This window comes from Nyctibius grandis, chromosome 17, assembly GCF_013368605.1.
Source record: "Nyctibius grandis isolate bNycGra1 chromosome 17, bNycGra1.pri, whole genome shotgun sequence".
NCBI classification, from domain to species: domain Eukaryota; kingdom Metazoa; phylum Chordata; class Aves; order Nyctibiiformes; family Nyctibiidae; genus Nyctibius; species Nyctibius grandis.
The window spans coordinates 11,463,987-11,490,793 of NC_090674.1; the positions used below are offsets into that span (position 1 = coordinate 11,463,987).

A 26,807-nucleotide genomic window follows, 5' to 3' on the forward strand; every position below is an offset into this window, starting at 1 on the left:
GCCGGGCCCCGGTTGGCATCGTCCCCGCAGCGGGTGCTGGCGGGGCTGAGCTGAGAGCGGGTCTATTTAGGAGCAGGGGACATGGGATCCTCTTGGCCCACGGCTGCGGTGGGGAGAGGAGGAGGAGGAGGAGGAGGAGGAGGAGGAGGCAGAAATAGCCCGGCTGAAAGCCGAGAGCTGGCGAAAGGCCTTGGCACTGGCAGAAATGAGCCGCTCACAGGGAATGGAGAGGAAAAGGGAGAAAAAACCCTCCTAAAGCCCCAAAGGAATGTTAATCCAGTCAAAGGCTCGGGCAGAGGAGGGCGAGGGCTGCTCCCAGCCTCTCAGGTGTGTGGATCTGGCCTGTCCCCCCAAAAAGGATGTTTCGGGGCTCAGTGGGGCTGGGGCAGGTCAGAGGGGTTGCGTTGGGGTTTTCTTTGCTGTCCCTTTTTCTGGGGTCACCATCCCTCCGACACCGCATCAGTGCAGGGGCCGTGGTCATGGGGGGTGCCCAGGGGTGCCGTGAGGGGAGCGGGGGGCAGCGCGAGGTGCCCCCCGCCCTGCCTTCTCCCAGCCCTGGCAGTGGTGCCAGCTTTGGGTGTCTCCTGCCTATTTCTAGCTCCACGCCTGGCTTCAGACACAAAGCCGAGATATTTTTGCCGTGCAGCATCAGGACCAAACACCTCCACAGCCAGCAACGCTGCAAGAAAAACCCCCTTATCCGGGTTTTTTTGCACCAAACCTCCCTGCGCCTGACCCACAAAGCGCCCTCCTACAGCCCAAGGTTTGGGGGCACCGCGGCACCCCAATTCTTCGCAAAAAGAAACATTTGCCGGCTCCTGGGAGGCTGAAAACGCGCTGTTATCCCCCCAAACCTCGAGCTGAAAGCTGAAGGAGAGAATCGGGAACCGCTGTGGGAAATCTCCCATCCTCTGTCGGTTTGACACCTCCCCGTGTTGGGGTCCAGGATCCCCTCCCGCGCGTCCACAGTCCTCCCCCTCCCCGGCGCTGACTCATCTGACCGTCGTCCCCTCCCCACGGCGGAGGGGAGCTCATCGAGCGCTTCGAGGGGCTGCATTGCAGACCCAGACGCACCAGCAGACAAAAGCGACGCTGCGACGCCTGCGGCTCCCCGGCACAAAGAGCCCGGCCGGCACCGAGCCCCTCCATCCATCCATCCATCCGTCCATCCATCCCTGACAGGTAAGGGGAGGCGGGATGCAGGCGGAGGGGGATGCAAAGCAAGAGGATGCTTTTATTTTTGGAAGAGATTTGGGTGGAGGGGGGTGTTGGCACCCCAGGATTTTTTTTTGGGTGGAAAAGTAAGTAACAGCCAGTGGGGATTAAGCGAATAAAGGTGGTTTTGCCCCCGCGGGACGAGGGGACCACGCTGCTCCCAGGGAGATGCTCTTCCTTGGGGGTGACGCCCAACGCAGGAGGGTTTTTTCCCCGCGTCAATTGCCTTTTCTGGATGTCTGAATTTTTTACTAAATCCCCTTTTCCCCACTTTGGAGCTTTAAAATCCATTGTCTGCAACATCCATCACTGTTAAATAATTTGCTGCTGTTGGGCAGAAAGATGCCCAGGGACAGATCCGCGGGGAGGGGGCTATTTCGAAGCACCGTGGCTCAGTTTACCGGGGCGGGGGGTGACGCAGGAGCCTTTCATAGCCTCTGAGTTACATCGGGAATCTGAAATTTAGCAGCTGGTCACCCCTCCTCGCGCGGACGGAGGGCGTGATTCGAGGTATGTCTGAGTCATCCTTTAGGATTTGGATTCCCAGGGCTTAAAATGGGGGAATCAGCGGGAAAAGGAGGATATTTTGGGTTCGGCTGGTTCATTTTTTTTTTCCCCACCTCCGTCGCCAAATGTGCGGAGGTGAATGACATAATTCTGCCAGGGACAAGCAAGTCGGCAGTGACTCAGCTCAGGCCGTGCTGGAGAAAAAGCTGAACCACATCCCCTCCCTCCTGCTCTTTCCCAATTCTCTGGGGAGGTGGGTGGGTGCAGGAGGGGCTCTGCGGCACGGCAAGGTGGGTGGGATGGCACGGCGGGGTGGTGGGCACACAGCCGGCACCAGCAGGGTGGGTGGGGTGCGATGGCGATGCCAAGTGATGCTTCTTCCAGCCCCTTCTAGAGGGTTCGGTCCTGGTCCCCTGGGGCCATGTGGGCTGGGGAGGGAGGGAGGGGCGGCGTGGGCAGTGCAGGCGGCGGGGGGATGTGCAGGGACCCCCCCTTGCTGCCTACCTACTCCTTGCTGCAGGGGGCTTGGCGCAGGGAAGGGGTGAGACCTTCATGCACGGTTTGGTGGAAAAAGGGTTCGTTTGGATCCTGGCCTTCCTTCCCACGCTCCCCTGTGTGCAGATGGGGAAACTGAGGCACGGGGGACAAGTCCCATGGCACACCCCTCCTAATGACGGCTCAGAGAAGGGCCGTGACCAAGGCCATGGACGAGGCCAGTGGCGGGGCTCAGGTCTGCATTCAGACCCAGCCTAGAGTCCAGCCTCCATGACACCACGCTCTCCTAACCCCACTGTTTGTTTTTTGGGGGGGTACCTGTGGGATTTGGTCAATATGGCAGTCTCGGCCACTTTGGGGCAACGTCTGTACCTTTGGTAGAGCTTTTCTCCTCCTCTTCTCTCCTCTTGGCCCCTTCACCTCCACAGCCCGACGATGCTGGACACCATCAGCAGCCAGTACGACTCCTTCATCTACTGGAGGATGCCGATCCCGCGGCTGGACGTGGCAGAGCTGGAGGGGCTGGGGCTCAGCGACGGGGCACTCTACAAGCCCAAAGGAGGGCTGGGCAAGCTCGCCGGCGAGCGGGGTCAGCTCGGCCGGGACAGCTCCGACGAAGAGGACAGTCTGCTGCAGTTCAACACCTTCAATTTCTGGCGAGCTCCTATCGCCAGCATTAGCTCGTTAGATTTCGACCTAATTTGAAGCCCTCCTTTCTGCCCCCTCTCACCCCCCTCTCTGCTAGGCATGCAAGGATTTGGTATTGTTGCTTTGGTATTTGGTTTGGAGGTTGCTTTTTTTGTTTCCGGGCGGTTTTTGACATTGTTAATTAACTCAACAGTTCACCCCAGCCTTGATGGTGATGGGCAAAGCTTCAACCTCTCTCCACCTTCTCCCTCTTTTCTTCCCTTCTTGCGGTAGTGCTGGAAACACGGTGCAAGCAGAGGGTAACAGCACAGGGGGCAAATACGAGGGGAGGGGGCAGAAACAGCCACCCCATTGCCCCACGTCCACACGCCAGCGGGTGTGGGAGGAGCTGGGGGGTTTCTGCCACCACCCCACACCCTGCGGCAGCGTGACTGTGGGCGTCCCCGTGCTCTGGGACGAGCGTTTGAGCTCGTTTCTCGTGAACTTTTTTAAGAAACTCATTTGTGCAAAGGGAGCGGCGCAGGAGGGATGGGAATCGTCTTGGTGGGGCAGAACGCGTCGTCCCCGCGCCCTTCCCAGGGACGAAGAGACCCTCCGCTCCCCTGGCCCAGTTTCTCCAAAAGCCACTTCGCTCCTTAACCTTCCCCTCGGGATAATCGAGGTGGAAGAGGCAGGGCTGTGCCCGGGACACGAGCACAAACCTCCTTCTTGAAATAAATCATCTCTTTGAGCCTCGTGGCTTGAGCCCAAGCAGGAGAAATGATGGCCAGGAGAGTAAATACATGTGGAAATGCCCGACCTTGCTTGGTGGGGTCAAGGCTGGATGTTCACTGCCTGAAATTTGATTTTTTTCTCCCTTCTTTACCTCCTGCGTGCTTTATCCTGGGTGTGACACTGGACTGGGACAGAGGCCGGGTACATCGTGGGGTCTGGGTGGGTAACGGGGGCTGAGCTGAAAGATAAGATGGAGAATTTAGTTCGATCTTACCCCAAAATGAAAAAAAATCCTGTTCCCCACCCAATTAATCAACACCTTTAAAAATAACAACAAAAAAATGCTGCATTCACTCAAGTGGAAGCCTTGCATTTTCCTGGGGGAGGTTTTCACCTGCGCTCTCCGCAGGCTGAGGTTTATTTCTGAGCATCATCTCAAAATGGGGTAAAAAAAACCCGATCCTGAATAATTTTTGGCTTTTGAACAGTTTTTCTTTTTTCCAAGCTTGTTTTCTGGAAGTGATCATGATTGGTTTGTCTTATTGAATGTGCTTTTTTGGGGGTTTAATTGGGGTGAAGTTGTGATGTGGAGCATCCCGAAACTGTCCTAAGAGTTAGGGGGGGTACGTGGCCGGGGGGAGGCTGAGGCAGCACTTAAAAGGTGCCCAAAAATAGGCAAATATTGGAAAAATCTGCACTCTAGAACGAAAACGGAGCACGGCTCTCCTGTAACCTCCAGAAACGACCCAGCTGCCGGCTTTGAACCACCCGCTTTAAATCAGAGGTGAAAAATGTAAACCCTCCTACGCCGAGCTGTTTGATTTCTGTGTTCCCGGCTGGGAAAACCTGCAGAAGTATTTATTATGAAACTTTAAATAAAATGATTTAAAAACATACACATTCCTGTGGACACACACAAAAAAAATCCGTGTAGGCTGGCATCAAGTTCTTTCCGTATTTCGCATTTAAATTGATTTAAATCTTTTCATGGTGAGCTGAGAACTGGAACAAGAACACGTGCTCATGTCTTTGCAAATGCTGTGGAGGATTTAAGTGTGGGAAAAAACTGAGCCTAAGGGATTATTTTAATTTAAGAACATCAAGGATATTATTTAAACTTCCGCTTTTCCAAACCCCACAGGAAAACATCTCAGAGGAAGCCCAGAGAAGAAGGAGGCCCCAAGGTTTCACATTTACCTCAAAAGGGGCATTTTGAGTGTGTTGGAGACACCTGAGGGGGTAACACACCACAGAGAAGGGGGCTCAGGCACCCTGAGGGGAGCCCAATCCTAGGCAGGAAGGCACTCGGAGGAGACAGAAACCCACAGACCTTATGTATATATATATACACACATAGAAATATATATGCATTTATAGATAGAGACACATGGAAGGGCCGGGGGCCCTACGAGGCGCGAGGACCGGCCCCGCCGCCTCAGGGAGCCGCCATCACCCTCAGTCACGCGCCGCCGCCGCCCTTTCATACTTGGCGCCTAAACGCCTCTGCCGGAACTAACTGCAGGGGCGCATCGCCCGCATCCGCGCTGTTCTCTGCAACCGCGCCAAGCGTATATCCTTCCGCTAGAGAAAATACTCCCCGTTTAGGACTCCCCGTTTAGGGCTCCCCCGTCGCTCGCCACCCGCCGCCAGGCCGCTGAGCGGGGAGGGGAACGGAGGAAAGAAGGAGGAATCCGCTAAGGCCGCCCCGTGCCCGCTGCGACAGAGCCCCGACCCGCCCTTCCTCCGCCACCGGCGGCGGACTCTTTTGTCGGCCGTCGCGGTCTCCTGCCGCTCGCGGTCTCCTTCCGCGGCCGCCTCGCTTCCGGGTCGGCCATTTTGCGTGGCCGCGGCGGGAGGGGCGGGAACAGCCGCGAGGCGCGGGGCGGTGCGTGGCGCCGGGAACAGCCGCGTGCCGTGGGGGGGGGGCCTGAGCCGCCGCGTGAGTGGGGCCGGGGGCGGCGGGGGGGGACCCCCTGAGGGACCCCCTGAGGGACCCCCTGAGGGGAGGGGTCGGCGGGGTGAAGGGGGGACCCCGTGTGAGGGGGCAGTGCCGGGGGCCGGTGTGGAGGGGCTGGGAGCGGGCTGTCCCCTCTGCGGGGGGCGCTTCGGGGGTCCCGTCGGGGTGGGAGCAGGAGGGGCCCTGAGGGGGGTCCCTGCCCCGGGGGAGCGGTGGGAGGAGGGAGCCTTGGGGGGTCCTTGGGGAGGGGAGGGGGGCACCTGTACAAGGAGGGGGCTCGGGAGCTTTGGGGGGGTCTCCAGGCAGGTCTGCAGAGCGGGGTGCAGGGGTGTGGGATGAGGTGGAGGAGTTTGTCAGCGAGAGCCCGGGCTGCAAATACTGGAAATAACTTTAAAAAGGGAGAAGGACCCTCAGGCTTAAACCCTCCCTGAAGGCATCCAGCTGGGACGGGAGCGGGAACGCAGGGCCTCCAGATAATTAATAAGCGACAAAGGTTCCCTTAAAGTTTCTCTTCTTTAATATGAGAAGAGAAACTGATGGTTTTTGTTAAGGATCCAGCTTCTCCTTTCTTTCCCAAACACACCCGGAGTGGGAAGCTGCAGTCTTGCACCTACGTAAGCTGGTGGTTAACTTTGTGAACGCAGAGTTGGGTGCAGCTACTGATGCCCGGAAAACATACAAGTGTTTTCAACGTGGGCGACAAGAAGGAACATTTAAAAAGTATTCTGTGTTCCACAAGAAGTGAGAAAGGGGAAAAAAAACCCCAAACTGGAAAGTCCTAAAGGGCAGAGGGGTTGTGGTAGTCAAACAGGTGCGTTGTAAATGCATCAAAGGTCCTGTTTGCAGAGTAAGCTCTGAGTAACTGCTCTGGGCTCGTGGCTTCCAAGCCCCAGGTGTTGCACGTGATAACTGCACCCCTGGAAAAAGCTGCAGGTTCAAAATAGTCGTGTGAGGTGAGATGGTGCGGGCAGTGTGTCCTGGTGAGGGGTCGGGGTGAGGTTTGCTCTTTGGCTTTAACGGTGGCTGGTCCTGTTGGGCACTGAGGACGGGGTGGGGTGTTTCTGTTGAAAGAACAAGAAATAAACAAAGAAATAAGAGCTTTAGAGCGGTTTCATAGAACTGTGAGTGAAGGAAATTGAAGGACAAAAGTCAGCCGAGGGCCTCAGTGCTGTTGGGGTCGCTGGGTAGCACGGTGCCCGTTTGCACAGACGTTCGTTTGTAGCCACTTACTGAACGTCGTACACGAGTTAATGAGTAGACTCTAAAGCCAGTCTTTGATAGGACTGGCATACCAGCACAGCCCTGTCGCTGAGGAGAATGCTGTAGTTCGCTCTTGCCATAATTATGCCATGGCTTGTGGAGCTTGGAAGAAATAGACGCTGTTCTCCGGTACGCTGAGCACAGCTTTTGGGTTCTGCTCCTTTATGACCTTGAACGAGTCACTGGAGTGACCGAGGTTTGTTTTCTCCTCTACCAGCAGAGAACAGGGATAGTTCCCCTATGCTTAGTTGTTAGTGCTGGGGTCAGAGAGAGTGTCCCAGAGATCAAATCATGTCCTTAAAGCGCTCTTAAAACGATGTTGTGAACAGCTTTGCCGTTGCTTTTGTAGGTTCTGCTCTTGGAACTGGATCCACATGGGCAAGTCTTTGTGTCCGTGCGAGGCGCTGGTGAGGTAAGCGGGGTTTTGCAGGAGCTCTGGTGGCTTGACCTGGTTGGAGCCTGAGCCTTGATGTTTCAGGGCTCAGAACTGAAAAATATGGTAAATGTTTATGCCTGTTGTTTTCCATCCCTTGCTTTTAAAGCAGCTGTCGGCGTATGCTCGTTCCCATGTACAAAGATGTCCTTAGTGGACCTGGGGAAGATGTTGCTGGAAGCAGCTCGCAAAGGCGAAGATGACGAAGTGTGGAAGCTGATGGCGAGCGGAGCGCCCTTCACCACCGACTGGGTCCGTCCGAGGAGCAGACGTTGGTTTTCCAACATGAACTGATGTTTGTGTGCAGCCTGATCTCTGCCTGATGCACGAGAGCACAGCTACAAGTACCGTGCTGTCCTGGCCAGCAGCACGTACAGGGGTAGATGCTTTGAGAAGTGCAGTTCCCAAGAGCTGAGATAAGTGATGAGTCGAGTCAAATCGGAAAAGCTGTTAAATCTCTCAGCAATAGGAAGTTCTTTTAAGAATGCTTTATTTAATTGGTTAAACTTTCTCAGTCAAGAAACTCATCTTTGGGGTGTTTTTTTGTTTCCTTGAAGAAAACAAACCAGCCCATCCTGGGTTGGAAAGGAGGTAAAAGCTTTAATGAAACCAAAGAGTAACAGGGATAAACAGGGAACCAGAGTGTAATGAACGAGCCATCCATAGCCATTCTCCATCATCAATTGTCTTAATTTCCTAATTCATCAGTCCATTCGTTCACAGCCTTGTGAGGTGAAGGAATTAACTGTATCGCAAGGTAGCAGAGCCTGGTGATACTGTAATACTGCCCTTCTCTGAACGGCGGTGACATGATCTGTCGTGACAGCAACGGCAGAGCTGTTCTGCTGTGCTTTGGAAAAGCAGCAGGGTGATGCTCAGGGGTAAATGAGTGGCACAGTGGAGAAAGTAAAGCAATGTTTGATCTTCAAGTTATCTGATAACATAAAGATCCCTAAAAAGTTTAATGTTTATCAGGAAAATTATAGGATGTGCAGCCTTCTGTTTGAGTGGAGAAAAAAAAGGTTAAATTAATTTCTTCTAGAAGCTTTGTCATTGTAATTAACTGCCAGACACGTGGTGATTACTGTCCTCTCTTGCTGTGACCAGACAGTAACTCTCCTCAATTAACACGCAGCTCGGGAGGTCGCCTCTTCACCTGGCTGCCCAGTACGGCCACTATTCGACAGCAGAAGTGCTGCTTCGAGCTGGGGTCAGCAGAGACGCCCGAACCAAAGTGGACCGGACGCCACTACACATGGCTGCGGCCGACGGGCACGCTCATCTTGTGGAGCTGCTAATTAGGGTAAGGAGAGCAAATTAGGTATCCCTGTGAGGCTGGTCTGAACAACCCTTGGAGTGAAGCGTTGATGTCGCTGTTTAAGTGCAGGCACCACCCTTAAGGCCCTGAGAGCAGGCAGTAACGCGTGTCTCTTTCAGAACGGGGCTGACGTGAACGCCAAGGACATGCTGAAGATGACGGCGCTGCACTGGGCGGCGGAGCACAACCACCACGATGTCGTGGAGCTGCTCATCAAGTACGGGGCCGATGTCCACGCGTTCAGCAAGTTTGATAAATTGGCTTTTGATATCGCTTTGGACAAGAACAATCCAGAGACTCTGGTGATGCTACAGGTGGGTTGAGGAAGGAGAAACTTGGTAATTCTCTGACCCACACTGGAGAGGGATCCTGTTGTGTCTGATGGGATCGTTTTCTCTTTGCAGAGAGAACTAGAAAGGTGGAGGCGGGTGAGGTTTGTTTTATTTCTAGGTCAGGCAGCGTGTGTCTGCCACGACTCGGTGGGTGACGGGGTTTTATCGCCGTGCACCTTGCGCAGTCGCAGTGCAAGTTGCCAGGTTTAGGTGGCAGTTTTGTCACAGCTTTTGCGCTGGTGGCCCTGATGTGCTGCAGGGAGAAATAATCTGCCTCTAAAATGTTTCAAGGGTGCTGAATGCCACAGGAAGCGTGAGGAGTGTATGCCTGACCCCGCTCTCTTTCCTAGGAAGCAATGCAGAACCACGTAGAGGCTCATCCAGAGAGAGCGAATCCCGACACCAACACCGTGACTCTCACCTCACCCTTCGTTCTTAGGCCAGGGCAAGTCCTCAATCTCGGTAGTCTTGTCTCTTCAGCAAACGTCAAAACAGCCTCAGGTAAGGTTTTATGTGACCTTGAGTGGGAAAGTCTTGAAAAAAGCTCCTAAGACCGCTGACCAGTGGAGGGCAGCTGGTCATTCAGTAGAGGAAAAGTGAAACACAGCCAAACACGCCCAACTACTCCTCCCTGCCCCAGAAGATTTTTGCTGTTGAAGGTAACCAAGCAGATTTCTAGCTGATGTAAATAAAGGTGGGTCCAGTGCAAGTGGCAGAGCTCAGCTGTGGGGCAGCTCCAGGTCTGTTACAAGCAAGAGCTTAAGAAGATGGATCTGGCTGATTGCAACAGAGGAATAATGAGAATTATTGCCTGTGCCAGATCCTGAGCACCGCAGAGCGGCTGGGGAAGGGTTTGCTTTGTTCTTTACTGACTACAGAGATGAACGAGTGTTTTGCTGTTTGTAAATGTTGAGTAAGGAAACTGCAGAATAAGCAGGTCTGTTGGGTATGTAGCTTGCCCCTTATTTCTTCTGTCCCACGTGTTAGATGGAAATAATTAGGTTCCTCATTGTTCTGGGAGCCTTATTTTGGTGGGGAAAACACTTCTAACTTAAGGCTGAGTGCAAATTCTTTTTGTGTAATTCCAGTTTTCATAATAAACTGAATTTTCTGTATTTGGGGAAATCCAAACCATTGTTTCTTTTCAGTCTCAAGGAGGCTGCTAAATACAAGTTTTGTGAAGCTGTTTGGCCTCATCCTCCAAACACTTCTGCATGTGAGTAATTCTTTGGTTAGTGGGACTGTTCACATGCGTGAATGTTTGCTCATTGACTAGAGAGGGCTTCCAAAGTCCTGGATTGTGGCGTTCTGCAGTCCCACCCAGGCCTCTCTGCCTGTCCCTGGCCACAGCGACTTCAGCAGCGCTCCAGACTTGCTCTCAAAGCTTTTGGGGCTGCTCACAGCTTTGAGGCACTGACAAACCGTAATTTAGAAGGGGAAAAATGACCCAAAGTGTTCCTCTTCCACCTGTGAGGAAGATGCAGTGTGAGTGGTGCACATCATCTTCAGTCAGGGATATTCCTCAAGCTCAAAGGGGCATAAAATTGGGATTTCTGTACCCCAGGTGACACTGGCCACGGTCAGCATCACTGCAGATGGATCTGGCTCTGCCTGGAAGCCAGGTCGGAGTCACAGAGGCCAACGCCCTGCGGAAAGGCTGTTGGAAAGCTGCTGATTTCCAGCCTAAACACCTTCACAGCCTGCTTAGGGCTTCTCCTGGTGCAAATGCAGCCCTTGAGTTGAAATCACTCTTCTTTTTCCATTGCCTCCATCCCTCTGATGTGGAAATCGGTCCTATCCCCTCTCCAGGCTAAGCAAGCTGGTTGCCCTGAGCCCCTTGAATCCATCCGTGGTGTGTGGGTGATCCGTGGTGTGTGGGTGAGCAGCTGCAGGCTGTGCTCCAGATGAGCTCTTGGCCGTGGCTTTGTCAATCCCCGTCTCTCGCCGCCCCTCTCCTCAGATGTCCTGCAGCGTAATCGCCTTTTTCAGTGCCACAGCACGGTGGGGGCTTATTGTCCACGTGTGACTGGCCTAAAATACCCTGGGTTTTCCCCCCATGACACTTGAAGCATCGGTAGTAGCCAGTCAGTGTGAAAACAGCCGCTGTCTCTGCTCCAGGCCACGTCGGGAGATTTTTGTCTCATTTCCCACAAGAGGGCATCAGCGACTGCGCCTTCCTCGAAACAAAAATCTCTTATTTAACACTTAGAGCTGATAATTGTTCTCGTCCCTTAAATTCCCTGTGTCTTCCGTTATTGAAAAAGTTTTTAAATGGGAAGAAGTATCTTTAGCTGCTCTGAAGAAATCTGGTTACAAGCTGCTGCAAACCTTCTCCAGGCCACGGTATTTTCACGTGCCCAGCCCACGGCCTTCTGAAAGTATCATTCGTTGAAAAAATTCCCTCAATAACCTTTGTAAAATCACGAGCTGGTGAGAGAGAGAGAAAATAGGTAGCAAGGGTTAAGGCAGAGGAACTTTAGATGAACTTCCCTTTGTGTACTTCTAATCTATTTATCTACGCTGGCAATGAGGTACAGGATCTCTCTTTTTTTTTTTAAGAGGAATTGTGGATTATATGCACTGAGTTTGCGCCCGTTTAGTTAATTTCCTGTTCCATTCTTATTAAGTCTGCCTTTGAATAGGAACTGCTCTGGTCAATTGGAGGAAGAAACATTGTTTTTTGGAACTGAGAAGGCTTGTTTATCTCATTCAAATCAATACCCCGTTGCAGGAACCGTGGTCTTCGACTTACTAACCCTGAGAGGGGAGGAAGAAAGGGACCTCCATGCCCAGTACATGGAAACTGAGTGATATATGTGGCAAATTTCTGTGTTTGAGCAAAAAACTCTGTTAACTGCCTCCTGCTAAAACGTTTGGTCCAGGAGGTAATGCTGAAGGCTGTACCTGGAGGCTTTCCCGAGTGAGGAAGAACTTGGGTGCTGTAATTTACTCATAACAGCAAACGAGTTTAATCTATTCTTTAGGTTCTGCAATTTCTGAAGGTTTCAGTGCGACATGAAGCCCTTTACAGTCAGCAGTAGGAGAGGAACCTCTCGTGAAAAATGATCCGTGCCACCTCCCTTTCTCCATTGACTGGTGGGAGCCTAGAAAATACTTCATAGCTGGTGTCTTGATCTCTAGAGGACAAAATCGTTGCAATCTGATGCCTTTATTCACTATTTAGACATGGCAGGTCCTTCACTTTGCCCTCCTCTTTCCCCAGCAGGTGACCCACACATCTCTACAGTGCAGTTCACCAATTCAACGACCTCCGTGCTCGCCACGCTCGCGGCCCTCGCTGAGGTGTCGGCGCCGCTTTCCAACTCAGACAGAGACACAGGTAGGGGAAACCGGCCAGGTTCAAGTTTGTGTAGTTGTAGTGAGTATCTGGCCAGGAAATTAACGATGTGAAAGTGAATTTGCCTTTGTTCAGGGTAAGGAAGAGCTGACGATAAATATTTGGGTTCATTTTGTTTATTTATTTATTTCTTTAATCCCACTTCAAACTTAATTAAAGAACCAGCAACTGCCACCAATAGAAGTAACTTAATGTTTATCAACCAGCGTGTCTGACCCTGATATCACAGTCCGTTACTCGTGACGGGCTTTAAGAGTTATATAAAAAATTAAAAAAAAAAACCCCACCTCTGCAGAATGTGGGTTTACTTCAATATATAAACGTAGATAAATATTTGTTTAGGAAGGAAATTGTCTGAAGTGTTTTCTGTCCCCAGGATGCTGTAAAAGGTTGTAGTCAACCAGTGTTTTGAGGCTCCTGAGGCTCTGGCAGCTTTTTCTTACAGAAAGGTTTGGGTGGTTTTTGTGTTTAGTTTTTTTTTTAATGATCTTTTATGGTGTGTTTGTAGGATGTAATGTTTGACCTCTAATTAACTTCAGAGTTGGGAATTTGATGAAGTTTATATAATCAGTTATTTTCCCCAAAGTTAAGCATTTTCCTAGAACCTGGAGACAAGCAGCTTGACTCCTCTGGGCTGCTGGTGCCACACCAACGATTCCTTGACCCGCCGTGCTCGAGCCTTTTCCTCTCTGGCACCCGGAGCGCGCGTAGCCGGTCACATCCCCTCTTTCCTGCGCTTGCAGCGCACGCTGGGAGCAGGATGCAGCCGAGGGTTTGCAGTCCTGGTTATTTGTGCAAGCAATTAAGTCACACAAAAAGTGTCCCAGGGAGCTGAACCGCTCTGTGGTCACCCGGCCAAGCCAAACCGCCTCCTCACGGGTGCTTTGGCACGGTTGCTCTCGAGGTACCACGAGTTTCTTGCGTGTGGTTTGTCTTCGTTAGTGCTGGCAGAAGGGTCACGGAAGGAAGCTCTGTGGAGCCAGGTCTGCTTAACAGCTGCCTCCAGCTCTGGGCTTTTTGATTTAATGAATATGGGTGGATGCTAGTACTTATTAATTTACACAAAAAATGCTGGGTTTACCGTACAAGACTTGTTTTGCTGAGATTTAGTGGATTTTATTTCTTTCCCCTACTAAGACTTGCTGTATTTCCGGGTTGTTTTCCATCAGCAGCATCCCAGGAGTCTCAAGCTGCGTGCTTGAGCTTTTCACTGGACTTTGGTTTCTATTCAAGGAAGAGAGAAGGAAACGCTGACTTGTTTTTTTGGCATTTACTTTATTTCTCAAGGTAAGACAGAGGAAACAGCGGAAGCAAATTCTGTCCATTCTGCCCTACAAGGGGCTGGCAGCGGAGGGCAGCGCTTCATCGCCATCATAATGGAGGGGGCTCCCCTGGGCAGCCTGCAAACAGCCGTGCCCACCAGCGGCCTCAGCCAGCCCTTCATCCTGACCGTGCGGGGTGGGCAGCAAGGTGAGGAGGGGCTGATGAAACTGAACCTGTCACCTTTAGCAATCACTCCATCGTTCTTGTAAAACTTAGTATTAGGCCATTAATATCGGCTTAACTACACCTTTTCCTCCCATAACTCCAGTTGTGTTGCTCAGGGCAATATAATCTCTCCGTTTTACAAGGCAGATGTAAATGGTGTTCAGGAGAGCAGGGCAGAGCTCCAGAGCGCTCGTACAGTGAATTGTGTTTCCTCAAGGGGTGCAATTCATCAGCTTTGTCTGCTACCGACAGTTCTTTTAGCACGTCCTGGGGGTACTCGATTATTTGGATTAATGTTGGTGCATAAAAAGAGGATTAAGAAGCAGAGCATCTCCTGCAGCGTGCGTACAGTGTTACGTGAGGTGGGTTACGGACTTCACGAGTGAAAAGCAATTTTCTAAAGCTGTTAATTATTCAGAATTATTTGCCAAATTACTACAAATAATTCCTGGCTTGTAACCCATTCTTTGTCTAAGGAAGACAAAGGGAGAACTGTTTAGGTAGCGCTACCTTCACTCTCTCATGTGGTGCGTTTCTCCTCCTTGGTTGGACAAATTCTTGCTACTGGCTTCCCGAAGTGAAAACCCACGTTTGCAGATTTAAAATGTGTTTGTTCTCCGGAGTGTTTGCAGCTCCTGCGCGTGCCTAAAGCTGATTCAGAGCTTAGCCCCTGGGACTGGGCACTGGGAATTTTCGAGAAGAGCTTTCTGTTCCTCTTGCGTGGCCTCTTGGCTGTTAATTGCATTACTGAGGCTTCAAAATGATAGTTTTTACCTCACGTGTTTTCTGAGCTGCAAATCTTTGACTTCGGATTCTGTCAGCCCCATAGTGGTGAAATACTCAGGGGTTTCAGGGGCCTGAGTAAAGAAAACTGGAAACCTGTCCCAGAGCTTCCCTCCGCTCCGGGAGGACTTCGGCATTGCCGATCCACAGGTCTCCTCTTCTCCAGAACCACGCTGGTGCCCTGACTGCGGAGCAGTCTTCCAGGAAACATCTGTGCAAAAGCACGTCTCACGCTGTATAATTTGTCACCTTTTAATTTGTCAGTTCTAGCTGTACCTGCTGGTCAGGCTGCAGAAGAGGCTGTTGTTGAAGATGGAGATGACTCAGAAGAGGGAGGAAAGCCGCTGGCCAAGAAGCAAAAAGTGGAACAAAATGTAGATGGCTCGAAGGAAGACAAGGTAGATGCTCCGGCTTGTAACGCTGATCGCCGCCGTTTGCTGCGTGTTTCTCTGCTGCGCTGAGGATGTCGGGCCCCTGGCTGGCCCAAGCCGTTTCAGAGGTGCACTCAGGGATGTCTCTCTAACAAACTGCTGGGTGGTTCCCTGCGCTTCCCACACGTGCTCCTGCGTTGGCAACGGACACGCAAGCGGTTGGGAGGCGCGGTGCTCGGCTGAGGGTAGGCAGGAGGAAAAGAGCCAGTGAAATCACTCGCTGCCGTTGGGCCTGTGCTGAGGCTGTAGGCCAGGGCTGTTAGGTGAGCTGTGGCCCTTCAGTGGGATGATTTAGGATTTCCTGTAGAAGCACAATGCATGGGCTGGGCGTCAGCCAAGTCTCAGGTCTTCATAAAGCAGCAGGAATGACTTTCCCATCACTCTCTGTTGGGAGGATTAACGTCTTTCTCCATTGCCTCTCAACTTCTCAGCCCTAATAGCTGTTTATTTTTCTTGCCTCTTGGGTACCACTGCTCCCAACCTTTGAAATTCATCACGGTGAGATGATGCAGAGCTCCCCAGCCCATCTCCCCGCACGCTCTGGGGACACCTCCCAGCCAGTTTGTGCCTCCCCATGTCCCGGTTGTGTCTGGTGACCTGTGATGAGGAGCCAGTTGAACAGAACTCAAGCCAAGCACGTTTCTAGTGCCGCCTTAGAGCGTTTGGCTTTTGTAACTCGTACCTGTCAGAGTGCTGCAGACCCCATTTCCTTCATGTCGCAGGTTGGGCCTCCATCGTGGGCTCCCTCCACTCTAATTTTCTGTAGGACAGTGTTCAAAGGGAGGTGCTGGAGCAGCAGTTGCAAGAGGCCAACCAGCAAGCTCAGGAATATCACAGCCAGCTCGTAAAGAAGGAGCAGGAGGCGGAGGAGTACCGGCTGAAGCTGGCAGCCGTGGCGAGGCAGCAGCCCGACGGAGCGGGGGTGACGGTGCTCGGAGAGGCTGCTCAGGTTGACTCGCTTGTGGTAACCTCAGAAGACATCAAGGAGTCTGTGCTGTCCGTGCTGGGAACGGATCAGCCAGCTGGTACCGCTGTGGGAACTGTGACCTCCTGATCCTTGGTGACTGGCTGGGTTTGGTAAAGGAAAATAACTTTTTTTGTTTAGTTTTTGTTAAATGAGGTGCTGTTGGCAAGCGGTGCTGAGAGCAGAGGGCTGGTGTCAAAGCCACCCCATCGCCGGGGGTAGGAGCTTCTCCAGCCGCTCGTGGTGCCAAAGGGTTCTGTTAACGCTCGACCTTGAGGGACTGGAAGCTTTTTTACAAAGTTTTACCCAGCCAGTGACCTGAGGGCTTATTTGGTGACATCAGTTGTTGGGGAGCGGAAAAGAAATACCTCGTGGCCAAAGCAGCTGGCGTCAGCTCCCAGCTGCCTGGAGATCCCAGCGCTGGGAGCAGATTTCTGCAACAACCTGAGGCGTTCGCTCCCCGCGACGTCGAGCGCCCAGGTCTGCACCTTCAGAAGCAGTAGTCTCTTGGGGTGTTGCTTAAAGACTGCAGAGGGGATTTCCCCTTTCAGCTGGAAAGGGAATTATGTGTTCTTCTTCCTCCAAAACCATGAATTATTCTCACTGAGGCAATCTTCAATGCAAGAGCGAAGGCCGGGCTGGATGTTGGCCGGAGCGTTTCACGCTGTCAGGGAACACGCTTCGCCCTCGTGGTTTCAGGGACGGTTTGGGGGAGCTCTGTGTCAGACCCCTGAACTACCCACAGGGGTGGCAAAAAATCCCTCCTCAGTTTTATGGTATTTAGTCAAATGTTCTGTGTGACGCTTCGGCGCTGAGCAGTGGCACTGACTGCTGATCTGTGCAGAGCGATACGTGCGGCGGCCGCTGCGCGACAGCCGGGAAGCCGAGCTGTCTCTGCAGATAACAGATGTCACTTTCCTTTTTTACTAAGCAGTTTTTATTTTTAAAGATACTAAAACCTTTTCTAACGAGCATCTTGTTACTGCCATGTTCGTCTCTTTTACTCTGTGGGCCTGTTTAGTGCAGTGGATTGTGGGCTCCAAGGCAGCAGGGAGCTGGTGGGAAGCACCCCGGGCGATGGCGTGGAGCTCGGCAGCGGAAGATTATCAGGTTTAGAAAAATGCCATAAACCAGCTGTACGGTCAGTTGTGATGAGGTTGGAAGGGCGAGGGGTGGCTGGCAGCTGGCCTGACCTCTGAGAGGGTCTTCTCACAAGATAAAAAATCATAGTTTATTGGTTTGGGGTCTGTTGGGGGTTTTTTGTCCTGCTTTTGCAACCATTGGCAAGATTGAAGGTATCAACTCAACGTCATGGTCCCTGCGTTGTGTTTTCTCCTGTTATTTCCAAGTGTGTCCAGATAACGCGGTTTTCTGTTGGTTCAGGTCCTGCCTTGAACGTTTCTCTGCTGATCAGCCCTATCGTGACGTCAGAGACATAATATGGGCTAACGAGGTCATAATATGGGCTAATGAGTTCGTAAAGGTGTGAACGCAGGGTCACGGCTCTGAAGGAATTCCTCACCCCAAGAGGAAACAGCTTCTCATCCTAAAATCAGTCGGAGGGGAGGTGGGAGCTGCCCAAACACCATCTGCAGCCGCGTCCGGTGCCGTTTCACCGGCGGGGTTCACCCGCAGGCGGGGGGAGAGGAAGGTTTACGTGACCATTATCTGTGGGACTGGCTGTGTGTTGAGAACCTAAGTGCATTTATTTATAACCAGTGCAGCTATGTTTATAAATAAGACTTTTAAAAATCTTTTTTTCCAAAAGCTGTTTTGAAGAGGGCTTTAATAATTATTTTTAATGAATGAATGTTTGGAGAGACTCAGTCCCTGGTCGTTGATTCCTTCAGCATCTCCTCGCTGCCTTCGAGCACGCGTTGTTTTCTTTTGTTCCCCAGAACATCGACGATTCGGGTCTGTTTGAACTAAAAATCTGTGTCGGAGGGTCCGAGGCAGCGTTCGAGTAAATCCAGGCAGATTCTCCTGCTACCCAGAAGCTTTGGCTTGGGCCGTTCTGCCTGAAATTTGTGCTTATTATTTGTAAATTTGAAGAGCTGGGCAGCTGTCGGGTGCACAAACGCTGTGTTGTGCCTCCGCCAGCGCCGCGACATGCCGGTATTTCCATCCTTCCCCTGAAAAGGGGTTGGTTTTGCCAAAAAGTCCCTTCAGCTGGGAAACAACCTTCCCCTTCAGCCGAGGAGGGGAAAAAAAACAAGTCGGCGGCGCTCGCGGTAACTGGGTTTGGTTTCTGGAGCTGGAAGCGATAAAGCTGACAGTGTTCTGCCGCGGGGGGGTCACACGTCGGGGGTATTTTTAGAAGCGCTCGCGTACGGGCTCTGAACAAAGATGAGGAGAATTCGATCTCCGCCCGGCATTTAGAAAGAATTCAAACGCGGCTGCATCCTCTGCGCTCCCACAGAGAGGGGTTTGGAGCTTTTTAAGCCAAGAGCAGCAGTTTTCTGCTCGGTGCGGAGTCAGCCGTGGTAAATAACCTCCCACGGGCGTCGGGCGCTGCCGCGTCAGGGCTTTTCTCGCCCACGCCTTCGGCCTCGCGCGGGGTCTGGGGAGGCGAAAGGCTGAGCGGAGCCCGTGCTCCCAGCGAGGCAGAGCTCCCCCCGCGCACCCTTGGCCCTGCTTCCCCAGGATGCAGGAATTGGGGTCTGAAAAGGAACGGGTGTTGTTTCTCCTGGGTGGAGGAGGCGGCCGGGCACCGATCGAACCCGTTGGGGTTCGACGAGACCCGTTTCCCTCTCGTTCGGAGTGACCAGCTCCAAGTGCTGCCCCGTATCCTCACGGTTGGCACAGAAACACCACCCCCCTCCTCTCCGGCCGCCCGCGGAGGGCAAGGGCAGAGCTGGGTGTTCAGCGGGTCCCCGGAGCCCTCGGCCATGCCCCCAGCCAGCGCCCGCCTCGCGGTGCCAAAGCGGATTATTGCTGTAATCTCGCCTTTATCAGATTGTTTCCCCCGTGCCAGGCACGGGGCCGGGGTGTTTGTCATGGGATAGGTTGGCGCTGCGCTGCAGCAGGTCCCTCGGTCCCCGGGTCGGGGCTGCGATGAGGAACTGCCCGCTCGGGCTCCCTTTTTCCCCGACCCTCGATAGAAATGTCCGTGTTTGTAATTATTCTTTTTTGTACCATGTTTCTTAATAAAATCCCACGTCCTGGGGGAGCAGCTTCCTTCTGCCCCCAGTGCCAGTCCCTCCGTGTCCCCTAGTGTCTCCTGTGCCACCCTCTCTGTGGGGACACCCCAAGGGACACCCCAGGGCCACCACACTTGGCCTCCACCCTCTCCCTGAGCTGGGCTCGGGTCTGGTGGCACTTGCCACCCTTGTCCCACCCCGCTCTCGTTCCCCCTCACCCCGGACAGAGCCAGGCGGGCACCGGCGCGGGAGCCACCACGTGTTTAATCGCCGCGGCCGGCGCGGGGCCGAGCCCTGGTCCTACACGGTAGGACGAGCTGAGCTCTGGCACGGAAAGCCACCGTGTCCCGCGCCCTTCCTGGCGTCCCCGGGGTCGTGCAGCCATCGGGGCGCGTAGGGGCGGCTCCAGCGACCCCCAAAGCAGCGAATAAATTAGAAAGGATCAAAAAACCCCAAACCCTGGGAGCTGGGGACATGGGGACCCTCAGCACCCCGGGCTGGGGCATCACCTGGGTGGGATGGGGGCGGCTCAGGGTTGTGGGGACCCTCGTCACCCCGGTGGGGTACATGGGGACCCTCCTGGCTCAGGGCACGGAGCCAGGGAAGCGGGGACCCTGCCACCCAGGGCAGGGGATGGCTCAGGGCCCCCCCGCCAGCCGCAGCTGGGGTGTCCCACGGGTGCTGGGGACCAGGATGTCCCCGTGTCCCTGGTGGGGGGGCTCAGGGCCGCCCTGGGGCCGCCAGCGGGGGCTTGGGCAGCACCGGGGGCTTCGCGGAGAGGGAGCGCTGCAGGGTGCCGGGGCGGGGGGCCCAGAGCGGCCCCCCCGGGGCCCCCAGCGAGTGCATGCGGGTGAGCCCCCGGGCCAGGCCGGGGGGTCTCGCGGGTGTCCCCCCCAGCGAGTGTCTCTGTGCCAGGGGCCGGCGGGGCGGGGGGGGGCTGTCGGGGGGCACGTCCAGCCGGCGGGGAGCCCCGTCGCGGGGGGCCGGGGGGAGGCTGGCGAGCGGGGGGCCCGGCTGCACCCGGCTGGCGAAGGAGCCGCTGCCGGGGGGGGTCACCGGCCACCCCGAGCCCCCCGCCCCGTGCAGCCGCTGCAGCAGCTCCTCCAGGGTGGCCTTGGGCGGGGGTCCCGGGCCGGGGGGCTCCGGGCACCCCGGGGTGCCGAGGTGGGTGGCCTGGCCGCAGCGGGGCTCCGCCGCCCGCTCCCGGGGCGTCCTGGTGGGCAGCTGCGGGGTGGCCTCGGGGGTGGGCAGCTCCGGGGGGTCCCGCGGGCCCCCAGCCCCTCCCTGGGGCGGCAGCGGGGGGTAGAGGCGGGGGCCGGGCGGCTGGACCCGCGGGGTGGCGGGGGGCTGCGGGGGGCCCTTGGGGCCAGCGGGGCGGCGGCAGCAGGCCACCAGCAGCCCCGTGGCCAGGGCGCCCAGGGCGAAGGCGCCCAGCACGCAGCCCACCAGCACCGGCACTGGCACTGTCGCCGCGGCCCCCGGCCCGGCCTGGCGCACCCCTGCGGGAGCACCCGTCAGCACCGTGGGGCCCGAGCCCCCCCGGGGTCCCCCCTGGTCCCTGGGGTCCCCCCACCCCGGGTTCTTCTGTCCCTGGGATCCCTCCCTTGTCCCTGGGGTCCCTCCCTTGTCCCTGGGGTCCCTCCTGCTCCCTGGGGTCCCTCCCAGTGGGTGTCCAGGGGGGACAGACGGGTGTCACTGACCGTGGGCCAAGTCCCCGTCTCCGTCACTGTCCCCTGCAGCTGGTGCATCTGTGAGAGCAGAGCGGGGTCGGGCCAGGCCACCCGTGTCCCCTGGGGCCACCCGTGTCCCCTGATGTCCTGCAGTGTCACCCACATGTCCCAGTGTCACCCTGGTGCCACCTGCACCCCTCCGTGACCTCATGTCCCCAGAACTTCCCCTGGTGACCCTCTTTGTCCCCCAATATTCCCCGTTTCCCCAGTGCCCCCCCAGTGTCACCCATGTCCCCCACGTCCCCCTCCCTCACCTTGGCAGGTCCCAGCGATCCCAGGGGATCCCTCCACGTCCTGCTCGAAGCCGCTCCTGGGGCACACAGTGGGGACGTCACCCACCGTCCCCAGCGTCCCCACCCCTCGAGGAAGGGACCCAGGAGATCGGGGCGGCAGGGGGGGAGCCCCCGGGAAGGCCACCGCGGGGGACACTCACGGGAGGTCCTCGGAGAAGGGGACGCAGCCCCGGGGGGGCAGCCAGACGCAGTAGGGGTCACGGGCGGCCAGGCAGCTCCTGCGCGGGGGACCTCGCACGTCCCTGGGCCCTTGCACACCCTCGTGCCCTCTCACACCCCCATACCCCCACACCCCCATACCCCCACACCCCCCATGCCCCCGTGCCCCCGCTCACCCGCGGCAGGCTCCGTGCCGGGCGCAGCGGCTCACGGGCAGACGCACCAGGCACCCGGCGAAGGCGACGTAGAGCTCCCGGCCCGGTGGGTGCAGCTCCAGCCCCAGCACCCGGCTGGCGCCCCGCGGCCCCCGGCACCTGCACCCCCCCCATAGCACCCATCGTGTCTGCACCCACAGCCCCACGGCACCCGGCAGCGCCCCAGTGCCTGCCAGACCCCCGCGGCACCCCACGGCACCCACATGGCCCCAACAGCACCTGCATGACCCCGTGGCACCCATCAGCACCCCACAGCACCCATGTGGCCCCCCCCAGCACCCATCAATACCCCGTGGCACCCACATCACCCATACAGCACCCACAACAGCGCTGCACCCATCAGTGCCCCTTGCCACCCTGCACCCATGGCCCCCACAAGCCCCCCAGCACCACCAGCCCCCCCAGCACCCATGAGCACCCATGACCCCCACGAGCCCCCCAGCACCCCACGCCTGGCACTCACCGTCCGGGGTCGTACAGGCTGATCTCCTCCAGCAGCAGCGTCTCGGAGCCGGCGTCCCCGGTGTCACCAGGCTCCCGGCTGTCACCGGGCCCCGGGGTGCCACTGGGGTGCCGGGTGGCCCCGAGGTGCCGCGTGGCCACCAGGACCTTCAGCACCCGCCCGTCCTCGGCGCCCAGGAAGAGCACGGTGTGGTTCCCCCGCGGCCCCGCGCCCACGTCCACGGCCAGCTGCGTCAGCCTGCACCCAGCGCACCCTCGCACGGGGCCTCGTGCGCCCTTGCACGAGGACCCTCCTTGCCCCACAGCACCTACGGGACCGGCTGCACCCTCCCCTCCCTGCACGCCCACACCCTCCTTGCACCAGCCACCCCCTGTCCCCGAAGCCACCGTGTCCCCGTGGCCACCCAAGGCACCTGGTGCCGGTGCGGGTGAAGAGGGGCCGCCCGCCGGCGGGTGCCACGGCGCCGTGCAGCAGCGGGTGCTCCTTGGCAAAGGCCAACGTCTCGTCGGGGAGGTCCCCGGAGGTGCCGACGGCGGCGGCCGGGCCCGTCCCGGCGCAGCAGCCCGGCCTGCGGGACAGCCGGCGTGGGGACCCCGGTGCCACCGCGCCCCAGGGGACCCCGTGGCCGGGTGCAAGGGGGGTACCTGGGTCGGGGCACCCTGTCCTCGGGCACCGGGGCCCAGGTGCCGGCGGCGCCGCGGGGCTCGGCGAAGGGCCCCTCGAACGCCCGCTCCACGTCGGCCAGGTAGAAGGCGCAGACGGCCGAGCCGGGGATGCTGCGGCGGTGGCAGGGGGTGGCACCGGCGCTGGGGACACCCCTGTCCCCTCCCGGGGCTGCCAGGTCGGCCTTGGTTTGGCCTGTGCCCGTCCCCACACCCTGTTCCCCTGGGTCTGCGTCCCGGTGTCCTGTCCCGCTGTGTCCCCATCTCCCCATGTCACCATCTCCTGTGTCCCCACGTCCTCATGTCCCCCTGTGAGTCCATCCCCATGTCCCCATGTCCCCATGTCCCCACATTAATGCATCCCCATGTCACCATCATCCCCATCCCCACATCCCCCCGTGCCCGCTTCCCTGCCCTGTGTCCCCATGTCCCCATGGGCACCCCCCCTCCCCACGTCCCCCACGAGCCCGTGTCCCCGCCGCCGTGCCTGTTGGGCTGGGTGCCGAAGAGGGCGAGGACGGCAGGGCGCCCGTGCAGGGCACGGGGGGGTGTCACCGCCTCCAGGACATCGAAGTCGAAGACGGCGTCCCCGGGGACGGGGCACCGCAGCCGCACCTTCAGGAAGGATGTCCAGCGCCGCTCCAGCACCCGCGGCGAGCCCCCCCGGTCGTTGCGGCACACCCGTGCCACCCGCGCCACCGCCACCTGCGCCGGCACCCGTGGGGGTCAGCACCCAGTGACCCATGGGCATTGGCACCCGGGCACCCATGGGTGGCAGCACCCGGGGACCCACAGACATCAGCACCAGGGACCCATGGGCATTGGCACCTGGGCACCCATGGGTGTCAGCACTGTCACGGGGCAGCTGGGGGGCACGGGCACCTTGGGCTGGCACCCATGGGCACCCACCCATGGGGTAGCACCCAGGGACACCCACGAGCATCAGTCCTTGTGGGTGGCACCCATGAGCACCTCCACCCTGAGGGGGGGGGCACCAGCACCCAGCCAGACACCCCAGGGAGGAGCACTGAGGTCTGCCCAGCCTGGATGCCGGGGTGATGGGCACCTGAGTGCCCCCGCACCCACCTTGCCCAGGGCGCTGAGCTCCACGGCGACCTCGCGGAAGAAGAAGTAGACGTAGGGGCCGTAGGGCAGCGCCTGCACGAAGTGGGGCTCTGGGGGGGTCGGGGGGAGCCGTCAGCCCCTGTGCCCCTCTGTGCCCCACAGCCCCCAGCCCCTGTGCCCCCCACAGCCCCCCGTATACCCACACCCCCCCGTGGGTACCCTGCAGCCAGCGCGAGCTGTACTTGAGGGTCCTGAGCGGGGGGCGGCCGGGGCTGAGGCTCCGGTAGATCACGGCGTCGCTCGCCTGGAAATCAGCCACCGTGGCCGAGTAGAGGCTGCCGTCTGGGGGGGGACACCGGCATCAGCCCTGTCCCCCCCTCGGGGACCCCATGTCACCCCCCCGCCAGCACCCACCGACAAAGAGAGCGACGACGCTCTGCTTGGCATCAAAGGGGCACCGGGCCTGGCCGCTCACCTCCTCGCCCTCCTGCGCCAGGCTGCTCACCTGGGGGGGGGCCGAGGCCATGAGACCCCCCCCAGCTCGTCACCCCCTCCCGCTGCCCCCAGCCCCAGCACGGAGCCGCTGAGGACCCCCCCGCTCGTCACACGGCTGGGCACTGCCCCACTGTGCTCCCCAGCGGGGGCTGAGCCCCCCCCCCACTCATCACACCCCCCCACACCCCCCAGCAAGGGCTGAGCCCCCCCCCCCCAACTCGTGACACCCACCCCCCCTGCCCCCCCCCCCACCTGGTAGGTGCGGCACAGGGGGCTGAAGGCGTTGGTGCCGCAGGCCAGGAGGGTCCCGGCGTCGCGGGGCACCAGCACCCTGATGTAGTTGTGGCACTCGTCCTGTGCGGGGCAGGGGGGGACACGGGGGGGATATGGGGGGCCCCGTCATCCCCACATCCCTCTGCCCCGAGCCCCCTGTTTGCCCCCACCCCCGGTATTCCCCATACCCCGTATCCCCCCCACCCCGCACCCCCCATGTACACCTGTACCCCATAAACCCCTATCTCTGTACCCACATACCCCATACCCCCCATACCCCATACCCCCCATACCCTGCACTCCCACCCCCCTGCCATGCTGTACCCCCATACCCAGTCCCCCCCATGTACACCTGTAACCCATAACCCCCATCTCCACACCCCCACACCCTGACACCCCCCTGCCTCTGCCCCCCGTCTACCCGTACCCCCAAACCCCCAGTACCCCCCCGCCATACACCCCCCCCTGTACCCCCACACCCCCGTACCTGCCGCCGGCCCCGCATGGCGCAGTTCTCCCTGTCCTGCGCCTCCCACGTGACGTGCTGTGGGGTGACCCGCGGTGGGTGGGCACAGGGACCCCCCCCAGTGCAGCCCCGCCGTGTCCCCAGCGCCCCGGCCCCCCCCCTTACCCGCTGCGGGTACAGCGTCCCCCTGTCCTGCCCCAGGTCGAAGGCGTAGATGTGGTCCCTGGGCGGGGGGGAGGACGTGAGTGTGCGAGGGGGCACGGGGTGTGCGAGGGGCACCGGGACACACGCCATGCACACGTGCAAGGGACCACGGGGACGCGTGTGGGGCCACGGGAGGGAACGCGGGTGCACAAGCGTGCAGGAGCACATGCTGGCGGGCACAAGTGTGCACAAGCGGGGGCAATGGGGATCAAGTGTGCAAAGGTGGGGATCAAGTGTGCACAAGCGTGCACAAGCGTGGACAAGCATGTCCAAGTGTGTCCAAGCATGCCCAAGCATGGACAAGTGAGCCCAAGTGTGCCCAAGTGTGCACAAGCGTGGACAAGTATGTCCAAGCGTGCCCAAGCGTGGACAAGCACACACGAGTGTGCCCAAGCTTGCACAAACACACACACGCATGTACAAGCGTGCACAAGCATGGACCAGCACATACACAGGCACACAAGCTTGCAGAAGCACAGAGAAGCGTGTAGAAGCATGTAGAAGCATGTAGAAGCGTGTAGAAGCGTGCCCAAGCGTGCCCAAGCACAAAGCACACCCAAGCGTGCCCAAGCGTGCCAGAGCGTGCCGGACCGTGTCCGAGCGTGCCCCCGCTCACCGGGCCGCCACGAGGAGCGAGCCGTTGAGGCGCAGCATGTGCTGGAAGTCGAGGCCGAGCCGGGCGGTGCCGTTGTCGCCCCGGAGGCCGCCGAAGCGGGGGTAGGCGGCGGTGGCTGCGGGGGGGACACGCGGTGACGCCCCGCCGGCCCCCCGCGAGCCCCGGGCACCCCCGGGGCCCCCCCCCCCCCCGCTCACCTGCCAGCCCCACGGTGCTGCGCGGCACCAGGTCCCGCGGGAAGGCCCGTGCCGGCCCCCCGGGGACGAGGAGGAGGAGGACGAAGGGCAGCGGGACCCCCGGCATCGCCGCGCGGGGCTGAGGGGACCCCCCCCGGGCTGCGGGGGGCTCGGCTCAGCGCGGGGAAACTGAGGCACGGGGGGGCGTGGGGACAGCGGGGACGGTGCTCCCTGTACCTCCTCCCAGTGCTCCCAGTGTCCCCTCCCAGTGTCCCCAGTACCCTCCTCCCGGTGGTCCCAGTGCTCCCATTTCAGCGTCTCTGTATCCCCATCCCAGTGTCCCCCTCCCAGTGTCCCCAGTGCCCCCATAGCAGCGTCCCCAGTGCTCCATCCCAGCATCCCTGTATCCCCCTCCCAGTGGTCCCAGTGTCCCCATCCCAGCGTCCCTGTACCCCCAACCCAGCGTCCCCAGTACCCCCTCCCCAGTGCTCCCAGTGCCCCGGGAACTGCTGCCAGCGGCGCCGGGACCCCACGCCCGGCCCCAGCTCTGCGCACCCCCGCACCCCCCCGCCCACAGCACCCACCGGCACCCCCACAGCGCCCCAAAACACCCCCGACACCCGCCCCCCCCCCCTCCGCGCCCGGTACCGGCTCCGCGCCCCGAGCGGCCCCGAGCGGCTCCGCCCCGGAACGGGCCGGGACCGGCCGGAGCGGGGCCGGGGGCGGGACCGGGGCCCCCCGGGGGACCCCACCCGGGACCCCCCCCCCCCTCCACCGGAGCCGCCCCGTTAATCCCCGTTAATGAGCTGATCCTCATTAGCTGCGGGGGGCAGGGAGGGGCTGCACACGCGTGGGAGCGGGCGCGCGGGGTGCTCGGCGGGGACTGGGAGCACTGGGAGCTACTGGGAGCACTGCCCCTCCCCTCCCGGTGCCACTCGGGCTCTGTC

At 58.4% G+C, this 26,807-nt stretch overlaps 3 protein-coding genes across 13 annotated transcripts; 2 read left to right on the forward strand and 1 right to left on the reverse strand.

Annotated features, from left to right (window-relative positions):
- The first annotated feature begins 193 nt into the window (after nt 1–193).
- MLLT11 (MLLT11 transcription factor 7 cofactor) lies at nt 194–4,475 on the forward strand. Of its 2 annotated transcripts, XM_068414916.1 has the most exons (3): nt 194–327; nt 599–1,182; nt 2,646–4,475. In XM_068414916.1, exon 3 carries the CDS (start codon nt 2,653–2,655, stop codon nt 2,920–2,922), a length of 270 nt encoding a protein of 89 aa, XP_068271017.1. In that variant the 5' UTR covers nt 194–327; nt 599–1,182; nt 2,646–2,652; the 3' UTR covers nt 2,923–4,475. The 2 variants fall into 2 exon arrangements, with proteins under 2 accessions (XP_068271017.1, XP_068271018.1); XM_068414917.1 differs by lacking the exons at nt 194–327; nt 599–1,182 and adding an exon at nt 1,664–1,725.
- A 917-nt stretch (nt 4,476–5,392) lies between these two features.
- On the forward strand, nt 5,393–19,092 carry GABPB2 (GA binding protein transcription factor subunit beta 2). Of its 6 annotated transcripts, none has more exons than XM_068414911.1 (10): nt 5,393–5,464; nt 7,146–7,208; nt 7,339–7,481; nt 8,365–8,532; nt 8,667–8,861; nt 9,230–9,380; nt 12,103–12,219; nt 13,525–13,707; nt 14,773–14,906; nt 15,706–19,092. In XM_068414911.1, exons 3-10 carry the CDS (start codon nt 7,374–7,376, stop codon nt 15,991–15,993), a joined length of 1,344 nt encoding a protein of 447 aa, XP_068271012.1. In that variant the 5' UTR covers nt 5,393–5,464; nt 7,146–7,208; nt 7,339–7,373; the 3' UTR covers nt 15,994–19,092. The 6 variants fall into 6 exon arrangements, with proteins under 6 accessions (XP_068271012.1, XP_068271009.1, XP_068271013.1 ...); XM_068414908.1 differs by having other exon boundaries at nt 7,342–7,481; XM_068414912.1 differs by having other exon boundaries at nt 7,342–7,481; nt 12,106–12,219.
- On the reverse strand, nt 18,480–26,221 carry SEMA6C (semaphorin 6C). 5 transcript variants are annotated; one of them, XM_068414902.1, is made up of 17 exons: nt 25,882–26,085; nt 25,685–25,799; nt 25,030–25,087; nt 24,886–24,942; nt 24,378–24,479; nt 24,045–24,135; nt 23,850–23,972; nt 23,652–23,740; nt 23,053–23,270; nt 22,548–22,679; nt 22,316–22,471; nt 21,904–22,140; nt 21,402–21,539; nt 21,207–21,284; nt 21,028–21,083; nt 20,744–20,860; nt 18,480–20,327 (listed from the first exon to the last, which is right to left on the reverse strand). In XM_068414902.1, the coding sequence occupies exons 1-17, from the start codon at nt 25,985–25,987 to the stop codon at nt 19,594–19,596; spliced, it is 2,607 nt and encodes an 868-aa protein (XP_068271003.1). In that variant the 5' UTR covers nt 25,988–26,085; the 3' UTR covers nt 18,480–19,593. The 5 variants fall into 5 exon arrangements, with proteins under 5 accessions (XP_068271003.1, XP_068271004.1, XP_068271006.1 ...); XM_068414903.1 differs by having other exon boundaries at nt 18,481–20,327; nt 20,744–20,791; XM_068414905.1 differs by having other exon boundaries at nt 19,676–20,542; nt 20,744–20,791; nt 25,882–26,221.
- Nucleotides 26,222–26,807: the final 586 nt, after the last annotated feature.

What these genes read in the sequence shown, in the direction of transcription:
- MLLT11 (XM_068414916.1), top strand. Translation starts at nt 2,653, where the DNA reads ATGCTGGACACCATCAGCAGCCAGTACGACTCCTTCATCTACTGGAGG.
- GABPB2 (XM_068414911.1), top strand. Translation starts at nt 7,374, where the DNA reads ATGTCCTTAGTGGACCTGGGGAAGATGTTGCTGGAAGCAGCTCGCAAA. An exon ending in CAACTCAGACAGAGACACAG is followed by an intron (nt 12,220 to 13,524) that starts GTAGGGGAAACC and finishes TTATTTCTCAAG; the next exon opens with GTAAGACAGAGGAAACAGCG. An exon ending in CGTGCGGGGTGGGCAGCAAG is followed by an intron (nt 13,708 to 14,772) that starts GTGAGGAGGGGC and finishes TTAATTTGTCAG; the next exon opens with TTCTAGCTGTACCTGCTGGT.
- SEMA6C (XM_068414901.1), bottom strand. Translation starts at nt 25,987, where the DNA reads ATGCCGGGGGTCCCGCTGCCCTTCGTCCTCCTCCTCCTCGTCCCCGGG. An exon ending in TTCACCCGCACCGGCACCAG is followed by an intron (nt 22,141 to 22,315) that starts GTGCCTTGGGTG and finishes CGCTGGGTGCAG; the next exon opens with GCTGACGCAGCTGGCCGTGG. An exon ending in GATCGCTGGGACCTGCCAAG is followed by an intron (nt 20,861 to 21,027) that starts GTGAGGGAGGGG and finishes GTGACACTGCAG; the next exon opens with GACATCAGGGGACACGGGTG.